We start from the raw sequence: 14,295 nt of genomic DNA, 5'->3' as shown, positions 1-14,295 counted from the left end.
CAGTCTGTCAGGTGGGGGTTAAGATCAGCAAGCTTGTGTTTTCAAATGAGGCTTAGAAATACATACAGAAGGCTTGGATCATAGGGCTACACATACAGGTGAAGTTTAGCTGCTGGAGGTCTGTGTTGGCAGTGGGATTGGGGGAGGGGGGGGTCTGATTTTGGCAGATTTAAACAGAACCATGAAGCTGCTTGCATGTGTGCCACACTGAGCAGGACTGATTAGCAAAGAGGGTGAAATGACTGTCAGAGATACGCTTCAGCTGGCAAGCCTGTGAGGACAGTGTAGTAAGGCAACGAGGGGTAGCTCAGGGTGGCCGGGGCCGTGGCACGAGTCCCCCCGCCGAGCCTGTGAAATGGCACGCGCCATGGGGCCATGTGGGCTTTGCTTTGGGAAACCGTCCACCCTGGCTGTCTACCAGCCAAAAGGACGTTAACCGTGCTCAGAAGCAGAATCCGATCTGGTCCGTTGCATGTCCTCTGCTGCCGGGATTCCCTCGATGTGGCCAGCACACCTCCTCTCTGTCATTACAGCACAGTCACGGAACTGTCACACCGTGCCCAGGTCCTAACGTCAGGGGGCTGGACCTTGATTAGTAATTTGCTTCTCTTGGCTCCCAAACACACACATACAGACACACATGTTCCTTATGTCAGCGCGCGCACACCACACACACACACACACACACACACACACACACACACACACCACACACACACGCACACACACACACCACACACACACACGCACACGTACACCACACACACACCACACACAGCACACACACACACCACACACACACACACACACGCACACCACACACACACACCACACACACACGCACACGTACACCACACACACACACACGCACACCACACACGTACACCACACACACACACACACCACACACAGCACACACACACACCACACACACACACACATGCACACCACACACACACACGCACACACACCACACACACACACACACACACCACACACACACACGCACACGTACACCACACACACAGCACACACACACACACACCACACACACACAGACACACACGTACACCACACACACACACACACCACACACAGCACACACACCACACACACACACACATGCACACCACACACACGCACACACACACCACACACACGCACACACACCACACACACACACACACACGCACACGTACACCACACACACACACACAGCACACACACACACCACACACACACACACACGCACACCACACACACCACACACACACACACGCACACACACACCACACACGCACACGCACACCACACACACACACACACACAGCACACACACACACACACACACACACACATATATTTTATATATATATATACTTAATTTATTTATCCCCGAGGGGGGAATTCGGATATCCAGTAGCTCCTTCAAAAGTAATCACAAAAAAAAAACAACATACTTTTATATATATATATATATATATAAAAACTGCGGACAATGGGGAGACAGCAGTTTGCTTAGCTGCATTGTCACAGGTCATTTATTTTATATATCATATTCTATCCATTTATGATGAATCGCTTGTTCATGAGAGTGTCGCAATGAGTCTGATCATGACCTGAGAGGAGGAACATACTTTGGCCTCAGCACATGTGGTATCGCGGGCAACTTCATCTGCAGGCTTGGGCACCTCCTAGCCAACTGGTAGACAGACAAATCACTAGCCTTCATGCGTCCGGGGTTAACTGACTGAACTAGGAAACATTCACTGTGGTTTTACTAGTGTATATATTGACTGGAAACCTTAACTGGATGCAGCACAGAGTTGTAAATTGCAAAGTTGGAGCATGTTGAATTGCTAAATCAATTAAACTGTCATGACTTTAGAGTCCTCCAGTGATTAGACAAGGTTTCCTTCCCAAAGGGTGAAGCTGGGAGAGATTCCAGTGAAATATGCGTTATCTGCAGCCCGTCGCATTTCAGAGAGGCCGCACCGAAATGGAAAATGCGAGGGCAGAACGCTTATCTCGGAGTGATTTTTCACAGTGAATATGACGGTGATTTTTATCTCCTGCTTTCTCCAGCCTCAGATAACAGGGAGCTGCATTAGGTTTGCGGCGAGGGAGGAGGTGCTGCAGGAGGGGGCGGAGGCCTGGGTTTCGAGGAGGTGGAAGAAGAGGAGGAGAGCGCAGTGTGGACCATGCGCCCTTCACAGGCGTGGTCCTGTCTCCTGTGTCTGACTTTGTCTGTCAGCATGGTACCATCTCAGGCTGAAGGTAGGAACCGCCACCCCATAATGCACTCTTTCACGCCCCTTAATGCATCCAAGAAAACCCATCCACGTTCATACAGTGTGAACGCAGGCTCATCGGAACTGAACCAGTTTCACGTACATCACCCACGTGGGTCCGTTTGGGACAATCATGACAGAGCTCAGGAGAAGCTCTCCTGCTTTCTTGATGTCTCTCCAGATTGAGGTTGGATTAGCCAATCACACGTGTCTGTAGCTGACATGTGACCCGACATCATCCTGCCTGCTTTCTGGCTAGAAACAGTGGCGGTGGTGGGACAGACATGTGGACACAGTTCCCTGTGTGTCACGCGCATAAGCAATGAGCCATTTGGTGCCATTTAATGCTCTTTCCAGTATCTGTTCGGCAGCAGATCCTTCCAGATTTGTCATTACCTACGCAGCTTGTGAAATCAGCAGGAAGTGTTAAGTGTTGAGCCTGAAATAAAAGCAGCTGCTATTTGCTGACCCCCCCCCTCCAGCTCAGGTCAGCCTTTTAAACGTCTGCCTGGTGCGTGGATCTCAGCTTTGTATCCCGTCTGCTTAAGGTACTTGCATCTGCTGCCAAATTTGTACTTCGCCTCCTCACCCACCCTCAGTTGCCCCCAGTCACAATCAGTGTTGCATTTTAAAAGGAGCCGGGCATTGTGGGAAGCGATCCCACTACAAAATCTGATTGGCAGAGGGAAAATGTGGTTTGTAATTGGATGGAGGGGACTAATTACGAGAGCCACTTACATCTGTAAGCGCTGTCATTTTCCGCGTTTAATAGTGTAGGGGTTTGGAGTGATTGACAGTCGTCCGACATTGAACTTCGAGAGCTTCTCCTTTCATATTCTCTCCTTCATCGTGATTTATTCTTGTTTTCTTCTTCTTTACCCCGCACACGGGAGTCAAGTAAAAACGGGAGCGTCCAAGTTGCAGCCGTGCGACAGTAACCATGCCAACGGGAGTGAGCAAGCGCTCTGTTTGGGGTGTTCTTTGGGGGGGCTTGCTAATTCGCTCGGAGATGCAGCTCTTTGTCAAATGACTTCAGATCCATTAACACGCGGGAGATAAATCACACAGCACACTGAGCCAGCGTGGGCTTTGGCTACTTATTTGTAAAGTTGAGTGTTTCAGCAGCAAACTCTCAGAGAAAGAGCACGATGCCATTAAGGCTGCCGTTCTGGGGGACACCCCCATTCCCCCGATGTTTACGCTATTTACAGTATAGGGAGGCTCCTGCTCTGATGCTGGTTCCTGTCTCGAGACCTGGGCCAGCATTGATGATCGCGGTAACCTGCATCGCTCTTTCACCTGCTTCCCGTCTCTGCTGTTAGGGGATCCAGGAGAGCCTTTCTGCTCTCGTTACACACGCAGTGCACCCCGCCCATCCACAGACATACGCAGATGGATGGAGAGGTCCTAAGGCATGTCTGTATATGCGGCGGCATTTATACACGTGTGGTGCGCGTCATCGTGTGTGCAGTTCGTGGTGTGTGTGTTAACTGGGGCGGGGGGTGCGACAGGATGCAGCAGTGATAAGGCGTTTATCTTATGACTCTGTCGCTCACGGCTCGCTGCAGTGTGGGGAATACTGATGACCTCTGTACTTTTTAGTGGCTGTACCCTTCTTGCACGTTACTTGACCTATACTGCCACCTGCTGGGGGATGATCAGATTTCTCTGCCACGCAGGTCTGCTATTTCTCACTCGGCACAAAAGGCAGCAGAGTATTGAACAGCAGAATTGCTTCAGTAAGGTTTTTAAGTGTAACTGATTTGAATGCAGACATTCGCTGGCTTAAAATGGAAAATGCGATTGTTCTCCTGGTATCACACGTGAGTATAGGTACACACTCACAATGACACATTCCTGACATGGACTGCTGTGTGTGTGTGTGTGTGTGTATGTGTCTGTCTGTCTGTCTGTCTGCTCCTCAGAGTGTCGCACCGCGCTGTCAGCAGACATCGTGTTCCTGCTGGCTGAGTCCTGGACCACAGGGCCCAGTGGCCTTCATGCCATCAAAGACTTCATCATGGACATCATGAAGTCCTTCCAGAAACTCACCATGGGTCAGGAGGGCATCCGCTTCGGAGTCACTGTCTATGGTGATGTTCCCAGGTAAGCATGGGTAGGGGTGATAAACCAGGTAGGGGGTGATATACCTCTGGCAGGGCCTGTCCAGGTACATACAGGTAGGGGGTGATGTACCCCTGGCAGGCCCTGTCCAGGTACATACAGGTAGGAAGTGATGTACCTCTGGCAGAGCCTGTCCAGGTACATACAGGTAGGGGGTGATATACCTCTGGCAGGGCCTGTCCAGGTACATACAGGTAGGAAGTGATGTACCTCTGGCAGGGCCTGTCCAGGTACATACAGGTAGGAAGTGATGTACCCCTGGCAGGCCCTGTCCAGGTACATACAGGTAGGAAGTGATGTACCCCTGGCAGGCCCTGTCCAGGTACATACAGGTAGGGGGTGATGTACCCCTGGCAGAGCCTGTCCAGGTACATACACGTAGGGGGTGATGTACCCCTGGCAGAGCCTGTCCAGGTATATACAGGTAGGGGGTGATGTACCCCTGGCAGAGCCTGTCCAGGTACATACAGGTAGGAAGTGATGTACCCCTGGCAGGTCCCGTCCAGGTACATACAGGTAGGGGGTGATGAACCCCTGGCAGAGCCTGTCCAGGTACATACAGGTAGGAAGTGATGTACCCCTGGCAGAGCCTGTCCAGGTACATACAGGTAGGAAGTGATGTACCCCTGGCAGGTCCCGTCCAGGTACATACAGGTAGGGGGTGATGAACCCCTGGCAGAGCCTGTCCAGGTACATACAGGTAGGAAGTGATGTACCCCTGGCAGAGCCTATCCAGGTACATACAGGTAGAGGGTGATGTACCCCTGTCAGGTACCGTCCAGGTACATACAGGTAGGGGGTTATGTGCCCCTGTCAGGTACCGTCCAGGTACATACAGGTAGGGGGTTATGTGCCCCTGGCAGGGCATGTCCAGGTACATACAGGTAGGGGGTGATGTACCCCTGTCAGGTACCGTCCAGGTACATACAGGTAGGGGGTTATGTGCCCCTGGCAGGTACCGTCCAGGTACATACAGGTAGGGGGTTATGTGCCCCTGGCAGGGCATGTCCAGGTACATACAGGTAGGGGGTGATGTACCCCTGTCAGGTACCGTCCAGGTACATACAGGTAGGGGGTTATGTGCCCCTGGCAGGTCCTGTCCAGGTACATACAGGTAGGGGGTGATGTACCCCTGGCAGGGCATGTCCAGGTACATACAGGTAGGGGGTGATGTACCTCTGGCAGAGCCTGTCCAGGTACATACAGGTAGGGGGTGATGTACCCCTGTCAGGTACCGTCCAGGTACATACAGGTAGGGGGTTATGTGCCCCTGGCAGGTCCTGTCCAGGTACATACAGGTAGGGGGTGATGTACCCCTGGCAGGGCATGTCCAGGTACATAAAGGTAGAGGGTGATGTACCCCTGTCAGGTACCGTCCAGGTACATACAGGTAGGGGGTGATGTACCCCTGCAGACCCTGTCCAGGTACATACAGGTAGGGGGTGATGTATATACCTATATTTTACATGCTGACCCAGATTGTGGGTTTTCTCTTCCCAGGATGAAGATAGCTCTGACCGATTACAACACCCTGGAAGAGGTGTTGGGCGCTGTGAGGGACCTGCGTTACGAAGGTGGTGGCGGTCATCTGGGGAAGGCCCTGGACTTCCTGGTAGAGTCCACCTTTGGATCTGCCATCGTGCGGGACGATGCCCCAAAGGTACATCTGCCTGTTCTCTCCTGGTCTGAACACGGAAAAATCACTGAGAGCTTTCTGGAGCACAGCAGCACAGAGCAGCTGAATGGAGAGCAAGATCTATGTTGAAATCTGCCCCGGATGCCACCTCCTATTGCCTCAGCATGTTTGACTAATTTAATTTTAGATTTTTCCACTTTCACAAATATCCACAGTTAGAAAGCTCTGATGTGTTGATCTGATATAGGAAGCGGATTTACTCTGAGTTTGCTTTGGTAATAACCTGCATTTGTGTCAGCTATATTGAAAATTCAATATCAGAGATTTTAATGCGGGCGTTTTAATTTGGAAGGTGTCTATTCTCTGATAAAGCAGCTGAACAGGAGGCAAGGAGAAGCAATGTACAGACCTTTCAGATCCTTATAACACGTCTTATGTCATTCCAAAGCCACTGAAAGGCCGTGCAAATCAAAATGTTTTCATATAGGTTGGCATGGATCATCTTCTGTATACTGTAAGTTCATGTAATCACTGAGAAATATTTCACTGGATTTTAGTAAAAAAAAATTATTTTGTTTTGTGGAACCAGTGCTTCTCTTTGTGGTCGTTCGGAACTGCAGTAACGATGATGTTTACTTACAGATCGTCGTCCTGGTAACAGACAGGATGTCATCTGACCCAGTGGGCACCGCGGCCCAGGCCTTGTCCTACAGTGGAATAACGCTATACGCCGTGGGTAAGACTCGCCCTTCACTAGCCTCCCTTTGGGTGGCGCTGTCACATGACATTCACATAGGTTTTTGTTGTTGCTCTGGAAACCGTGCCTTTGACTACCTTGTTGGGGGGGGGGGGGGTTGCAGCAGCTCTGATTTGGGCCGGGGAGGGGGTCAGCTGAGAGCGGCTGGTTTTAGAAACAGCTGTGTATGCTAGCTCGCAGTGCGGCGTTTAAGGTGTGAGGTCACCATGCAAATGCCCTGCTGAAGGACCCCTGAGCAACAGTGCCCCACTGGAACTGCGCCAGTGGAAAGTGCCTATGAATGTTTGTCATTTGGGGCTCCACTTCAATTTCTTGGAATATTTTGGGCAGTTAGGATCTATTACGCATGCAAATGCAAAGTTTCTCCCAGGATAACACGCAGACATTAGCACGTATGTGCATGAGATAAACCTGCAGTTCTGAGGTAATTACCGCTCATCAGGCAGCACCCAATTAATTAGTCATTTTTAATCACCACTCAGCACACACACACATAGACACATAACGGCATGATTCCCAGCTAATCAGCCCAAGGGCCGCCTTGAGTCACTCAAACCCAGAGCCCGGCCCGCCCCCTACTGCCCACTTACAGGCTCATCTGCGAGGTCCTGCCTTGCGCGGGTCCACCTGCGAGTCGCCCGTTAGGCATGCAGAAGGGAGGAGCAGGTGGCACTGTAGGCGATGGCCCAGTAGGTGGCAGGCCTCGGCTTCATGGGAGATTTCTGTTTCACCCTCAAGCCAGGTCAGAGTGGCATCAGGAGCAGCAGGGCTTGACTGTTGTAGCAGTCAGCCAATTAAATCGCCCGATATGGAGCTTCCGTGTATCTTGGGGCACTGATGGTGATGAGGAGGACAGGCGCACCCCTCACGGCTGAAACGCTCTGGAAGCCACACTTCCTGTAGGATAGCTTACCACTGTTTGGCTGAGGAGTTCTTAGTCAGCCACTGGCAATGGAAATATGATGTTACACCATGCAGACGATTGTTTTTGGTGTGTGAATACAGCCCTTATGTAAGGTGCTTCTGTTAAGTAGCACAAACAATATACTTATAATTTGCTCATTTGAGACGTCAGCAGTAATTTCCTTGTTTAAGTTAAATGATAACATTACTTAATCGCTTCTTTATTTTATATGATATTCTAAGCCTAAGATTCTGCTGATTTACTTTGACAAATTGACATAATCATCATAATCAGCCAGTGAAGCACTTTTAACTAGAGCTATTGTTGAAGTTTTGCCCATATAAAATGATATTGGCCAATATTCTCAGACGTTCTGGCTCCTTAAAATCTCTGCGGGCATCATATCTGCCGGCGCTCGGGCGCTGTGCCCTCGGGACAGGCGGGGGCCATAGGGTCGCCGTCTGTTCGCGAAGGTGCCGTTCACGCTGCCCTGCCATTCTTTGGCTTATGTCTTTCCCCACGGTCCCACCTGAGATCACGGATCGCAGGTCTGACTCGGTCTCGCCCTGCAGGGGTGGGTGAGGCTGTCCGGACCGAGCTGAGGACCATCGTGACGGAGCCTGCTGAGGAGCATCTGATGTTCAGTGAGGACTTTACACGCCTTGGCAACCTCGTGCCCAAGATCTCCCGCCGCATCTGCTTCACGGCCTCAGAGCCCCCCCGGCCCATCAGAGAGAGCTCGCCAGGTGAGCACTGACTCGCCCACCAGCCACGGCCTCAGCCCCCCCCCCCCACACAGACAGGGAATACACAATGATGTGTGAGACATGTGATGCTCAACTTGCACGGGATCCGTCCTCAGTGCTGGCCTGTGGGGCTCTGGGAGTGAAGGACACTGTATCAGTACGATGATTGACATCTCCTCTGACACGTCCGCAGCCGCATGGGCAGCAGAGTAAATGCAGCCTTTACCCACAGTTTCCCAGGGCTCATTGAGTTTTGTGTGCTGTTCGTCCGACAGAGAGTCGACACACGATGGGCCCCCGGGACCTGGCTGTGACTGAGCTAAGCTACAGCTCCCTGCGGCTGACGTGGACCCCCGCCACAGGGGGAGTGCAGGCCCATCGGCTGCTGGTCACCCCCCTGACAGCCGCAGGCCAGCCGCTGCTGAAGCTGCAGAAACAAGTGAGGGTGGGGGGGGGGCACACTGGCGAAAGGGACCTTTTATGGAGGAGGGAGGGGGCTCCCAGCGGAATAGACCTTGGGGTCCTGTAGGAATTACTGATGGAGTGGAGAGTGGATGAGGATGATGTTGTTGGAAGGTGCTACATGGGATTCCTGTATGCGCCTGTTTGTGTGTGTGTGTCTGTATGCGCGTGTGTGTGTGTGTTTCTGTATGTGCGTGTCTGTTTCTCTGTGTGTGTGTGTCTGTATGCGCGTGCCTGTTTGTCTGTGTGTGTGTGTGTGTATGTCAGTTTTTGTGTGTGTGTGTTTGTGGGGGTGCGTGCCTGTTTGTGTGTGTGTGTATGTGCATGCCTGTTTATGTGTGTGTGCGTGTGTGTGTGTGTGTGTCTGTATGCGCGTGCCTGTTTGTGTGTGTGTGTGTATGTCAGTTTTTGTGTGTGTGTGTTTGTTGGGGTGCGTGCCTGTTCGTGTGTGTGTGTATGTGCATGCCTGTTTATGTGTGTGTGCGTGTGTGTGTGTGTGTGTCTGTATGCACATGCCTGTTTCTCTGTGTGTGTGTGTGTCTGTAAGCGCGTGCCTGTTTGTCTGTGTGTGTGTGTGTGTGTGTGTATGTCAGTTTTTGTGTGTGTGTGTTTGTGGGGGTGCGTGCCTGTTCGTGTGTGTGTGTGTGTGTCTGTATGCACGTGCCTGTTTCTGTGTGTGTGTGTGTGTGTTTCTGTATGTGCGTGTCTGTTTCTCTGTGTGTGTCTGTATGCGCGTGCCTGTTTGTGTGTGTGTGTGTTTCTGTATGTGCGTGTCTGTTTCTCTGTGTGTGTCTGTATGCGCGTGCCTGTTTGTGTGTGTGTGTGTTTGTATGCGCGTGCCTGTTTGTGTGTGTGTGTGTCTGTATGCGCGTGCCTGTTTGTGTGTGTGTGTGTGTCTGTATGTGCGTGTCTGTTTCTCTGTGTGTGTCTGTATGCGCGTGCCTGTTTGTGTGTGTGTGTGTCTGTATGCGCGTGCCTGTTTGTGTGTGTGTGTGTGTCTGTATGCACGTGCCTGTTTCTGTGTGTGTGTGTGTGTGTGTCTGTATGCGCGTGCCTGTTTGTGTGTGTGTGTGTCTGTATGCGCGTGCCTGTTTGTGTGTGTGTGTGTCTGTATGCGCGTGCCTGTTTGTGTGTGTGTGTGTCTGTATGCGCGTGCCTGTTTGTGTGTGTGTGTGTCTGTATGCGCGTGCCTGTTTGTGTGTGTGTGTGTCTGTATGCGCGTGCCTGTTTGTGTGTGTGTGTGTGTCTGTATGCGCGTGCCTGTTTGTGTGTGTGTGTGTGTCTGTATGCGCGTGCCTGTTTGTGTGTGTGTGTGTCTGTATGCGCGTGCCTGTTTGTGTGTGTGTGTGTGTCTGTATGCGCGTGCCTGTTTGTCTGTGTGTGTGTGTATGTCAGTTTTTGTGTGTGTGTGTTTGTGGGGGTGCGTGCCTGTTCGTGTGTGTGTGTATGCGCATGCCTGTTTATGTGTGTGTGCGTGTGTGTGTCTGTATGCATGTGCCTGTTTCTCTGTGTGTGTGTGTGTCTGTATGCGCGCACATGTTCGTGTGTGTGTGTTTCTGTATGTGCATGCCTGTTTGTGTGTGTCTGTCTGTCTGTTTGCGCGTACCTGTTTTTTGTGTGAGTGTGTGTGTGTGTGTTTCTGTATGTGCGTGCCTGTTTGTGTGTGTCTGTCTGTTTGCGCGTACCTGTTTTTTGTGTGAGTGTGTGTGTGCACGTTCCTCTTTTTGTATGTGTGTGTATGTTCAGCATGTGACCCTCCACTGTCCTTGGGTCCTGCCTGCTTTGCTCCGTGCATATTAATGAGCTGCTTCGTTACCAAGCCCGCTTTGATCCATGCATATCAATAGGCTGCTCCGTTACCTGGCCTGCTTTGGCCCGTGCATATTAATGAGCTGCATATTAATGAACTGTTCTGTTACCTGGACCACTTCTCCCCGTGTGTTTTAATGGGCTACTCCGTTACCAGGCCGGCTTTAGCTAGTGCATATTAACGAGCTGCTCTGTTACCTGACCCATTTTACTCTGTACATATTAATGAGCTGCTCCATTACCCAGCATGCTTTGCCCTGCACATATTAATGAGTGGCTCCATTACCTGGCTTGCATTGGCCCAGTCATATTAATGAGCTGCTCCGTTACCCGGTTACCTGTTCGCGGCTCCTGGAGGTCCTCCCGCAGGACGCCTTGAGTGATGCTTGTCTTTAAGAGGCTCTCAGGAGATAACAGCATCTGAGGCTCGTGGATATTACTGCGGCCACCGCGGGATCTGAAATGAAGGAGTCGGGCTGAGAGTGTGTTCCTCTTTCCTCTCAGCTTGGTTGGACCCAGGATAAACATTCCTGTCTGCGGCATTTTCAAACTTCATTCCGCTGAATTGTTTTCAATTATTTTTGTTATTGTCTTCTGCTAATTGCCAATTCATTCGCTCAGTGTTAGAGTAAGTTAATTATGCTGGAGGAGGCTGGAGTGCCCTAGTAGGAGTCTCTGGGACGTGAGATCTTCATGGAGCTTGCTCACAGTTGCTTACATCCTGCTGGGTTCAGCTGGAGCCCCAGCCTGTCTTGCTGGGCAGGCTTTCCACTAACATTGTACTTCTTCTTGAGAACATTAGAGCAGGATCCAGCGCCTTGAACAGGCAGTCAAACAGAGTATGCCTTGATGGCCTTCTCCAGTCATGTGATATGATACCGAGTCTATGTGACAGACAATCCGTTATGTATTGATTTGCTTACTTGACTGGGGATGACAGATCTAGTATAAATATATGTACGGTGCCTTTTTGCTGGGGACAGCAGAGGTATGACAGCGCAGTGGGTGGGGTGGCATTCAAAGAGCTTCCTGGACACCTAGAAGAGCAATGATACCTCCAGCATGAAACCTCGGCCCCACTGGGAGTGGGATTTTGCCTCAGAAACCCTGACTCTAGTCTCTGCCCAGTAAGTAAATCTATATTATCACATACAAGCAGGACAAACATGCTGAAGAAAATTAATGTTCTAATGACTCCCCTGCTCAGTATGTGGGTTTTGTGGATTGTTGGCTTTGTAAGTTCATGGAGTGTGTGTGTGTGTGTGTGTGTGTGGAGTGCATGTGCATGCTTGTCTGTGCCTGGCCTTGTCTGGTCTGTTCACTGGCCTTGAGGAGAGACCTGGTGTAATTCAGGGTTCCTGTCTGTCTGTCTCGTTCTCTTCCTCCTCCGTGTCCCTGCACCAGATCGAGCTGCAGGCCGACGTGTGGAGCACCCTGCTCTCCGGCCTGCAGCCCAGCACCCGCTACTCTCTCATCATCTCCGCCGTCTATCCGGACCGCACTGGGGACTCCGCCACCGTCACTGTGGAGACCAGTAAGTTCCCGTGTGGATGCGTCTGATAGTCCACTGGTAGTGTGTGAACGGCCATTCAGACACCTCTGTGTTTCCGCGAAGATCGCCGTCACCATCGTAATGTGTGATACACCTATCTAACGGACACGCGCTCGTCTCACACTCCCAGCCACCGTGCCCCCGGTGGCCAACTTCCGCATCATCGAAGAGGGACTTTCCAGCCTGCGCCTGGCCTGGGCCGTGCCACTCGGGAAACCAGATGGATATAAGATCTTCATCCCGCGCTGTGAGCCCCGCCTCCTCCCACCCCCCACCCTTACGGTCATGCAACCTTTGTCACAGCTTTCTTTAAATATTAATGCAGACATCAAAAATGTTGACGTGAGGTTGTGCTGGAAGGAAGTCAGATGAGAATGTTGTGTTCCTCGGAAGGTTTCTGGTTCTGATCCTGTGATCATCAGAGTGATTTATTTCTCTGCCGGGCCCCTCAGCAAGCCCCTTAGCACCGATTCCTTCAGGGTCAGCTGTGGGACTGATGTAGACAGACACTTTGCTGGGACCTCAGGAGGTCTTTACACGGTGGCTGTCGTGAGCCGAAACCACAGCCCATGTGAATACTGGTTCTATGATTCTGTTTCTGAAACCCGTAGCGACCCGTCCCGGCCTGACGTATGAGCGGCAGCTGGATGGAGACGTCTCGTCGCATGTGATCGAGGGCCTGGAGGAGGACGAGGCGTACACCGTCAGCATATACGCCATGTACCCCCAGAGCCTCAGCGAGACGGCATCTGCGATGGGCAGGACACGTAAGACTCTCCGCAGTGTGGGAGATTGCGCATGTTTGGGACAGAATGAGTATGACAGGAGGTCATAAGTTACTCGCGCCTCATTCTGAGCTTTTAGCTTGTTCTGCCACAAGGTGGCAGTGTAGCATTACAGTGTGATGTCACTTCTCCTTCACTAGTCATTCGCGGGCTTTGAGTTCTGCCGGGTGAGTCTGCTGGTGTCCCTCTAACCTACGGCTTTCCATACGTACATGACTCATACGTGATTCCGCTCCATAGTCCATGCTGCTGTTAGGAAACTGCTCATTAGATTTGCTGTCCCCTTACTGGGATTTTAAAAAATGTTTATCACAGTGAAACTGGTGCCCGTTAAGCAGCTCCAGGTACAGAATGCCACCACAGACACCGTCCAGGCCAGGTGGGCGGCGGTGAGAGGTGCAACGGGATACAGACTGACCTGGTCTTCCTCAGGTACCAATCACCACATGCAGGCAGAGTGACGCCACATAAATGCATGAATAAAAAGAATATTCCAGAGTAATGGAAAAATGCACGTAATTCTTTTGAAACAGACGGCCATGTTGAGAATGTGAACCTTGGGGAGACCTACAGCTTCTACATGATACAGGGCCTTCACCCCGGCACAGAGTACACTGTGACCATCAACCCCATCTTCGTGGACGTGGAAGGTCCCGTCACTGCCGCCACAGCCAAGACACGTCAGTGAGCGTGGGCACGCCTGCACGGGTTTTCGTCCTGCTGGTTACTGGATATCAGTGGCGGTCACTCCTGTTTACGCTGCCGCTGGTGCTGTGTGGTCTCTGTAGCAGAACAGGCAGCCAAGCACCGTCTGACTGTTTCCAAACATTTGCAATAACATGCTCTTTTTCTCTTGCAGTGGAGAGCAGTGCAGTGCAGACTCTGAAGGCATCTGCTGTCACCACCAACAGTGCCACAATCTCCTGGAACTCTGTCCCCGGTGCCACTGGGTACCGCCTGGCTTGGGGACCCACGTCAGGTGACGTTGCCACCATGCCTCATGGCATCTCTGACACTTGTGCTCGCCCTGTCCGGCTCCTTCTCCTGGGGTCACGGTCGCAGTGACCGTGTGATGCACGGCCATCTGAGGTGCACGGTCACCGTGTAATTCACGGTCCTCAGGAAGATCTGTGAGGTTCAGTGGAAGCTCTTTGGTTGTTTGGGACACGGGAGGGCTGCTATGTCTGATGAGGTCACAGGAAATGCTCTGTTTTTAACCCGGGTGCTGA

General features: G+C 51.6%; 1 protein-coding gene across 1 annotated transcript in view; it reads left to right on the top strand.

Annotated features, from left to right (window-relative positions):
• Positions 1-14,295, top strand: part of col7a1l (collagen type VII alpha 1-like) — a 68,319-nt gene that overhangs the window by 5,314 nt on the left and 48,710 nt on the right. Inside the window, exons 3-14 of the mRNA XM_072709295.1 lie at positions 2,086-2,277; positions 4,217-4,397; positions 5,916-6,075; positions 6,694-6,787; positions 8,285-8,458; positions 8,734-8,897; positions 12,134-12,263; positions 12,412-12,528; positions 12,893-13,048; positions 13,382-13,498; positions 13,600-13,746; positions 13,926-14,045. Of these exons, the coding sequence (XP_072565396.1) occupies positions 2,202-2,277; positions 4,217-4,397; positions 5,916-6,075; positions 6,694-6,787; positions 8,285-8,458; positions 8,734-8,897; positions 12,134-12,263; positions 12,412-12,528; positions 12,893-13,048; positions 13,382-13,498; positions 13,600-13,746; positions 13,926-14,045 (1,636 nt within the window). The 5' untranslated portion in view covers positions 2,086-2,201. The remainder of the gene's footprint in view (positions 1-2,085; positions 2,278-4,216; positions 4,398-5,915; positions 6,076-6,693; positions 6,788-8,284; positions 8,459-8,733; positions 8,898-12,133; positions 12,264-12,411; positions 12,529-12,892; positions 13,049-13,381; positions 13,499-13,599; positions 13,747-13,925; positions 14,046-14,295) is intronic.

The sequence above is a fragment of the Paramormyrops kingsleyae genome, chromosome 1, assembly GCF_048594095.1.
Source record: "Paramormyrops kingsleyae isolate MSU_618 chromosome 1, PKINGS_0.4, whole genome shotgun sequence".
NCBI classification, from domain to species: Eukaryota; Metazoa; Chordata; class Actinopteri; order Osteoglossiformes; family Mormyridae; genus Paramormyrops; species Paramormyrops kingsleyae.
Note: the sequence above shows the minus strand (reverse complement) of the source record. Positions and strands in the feature narration are given on the sequence as shown.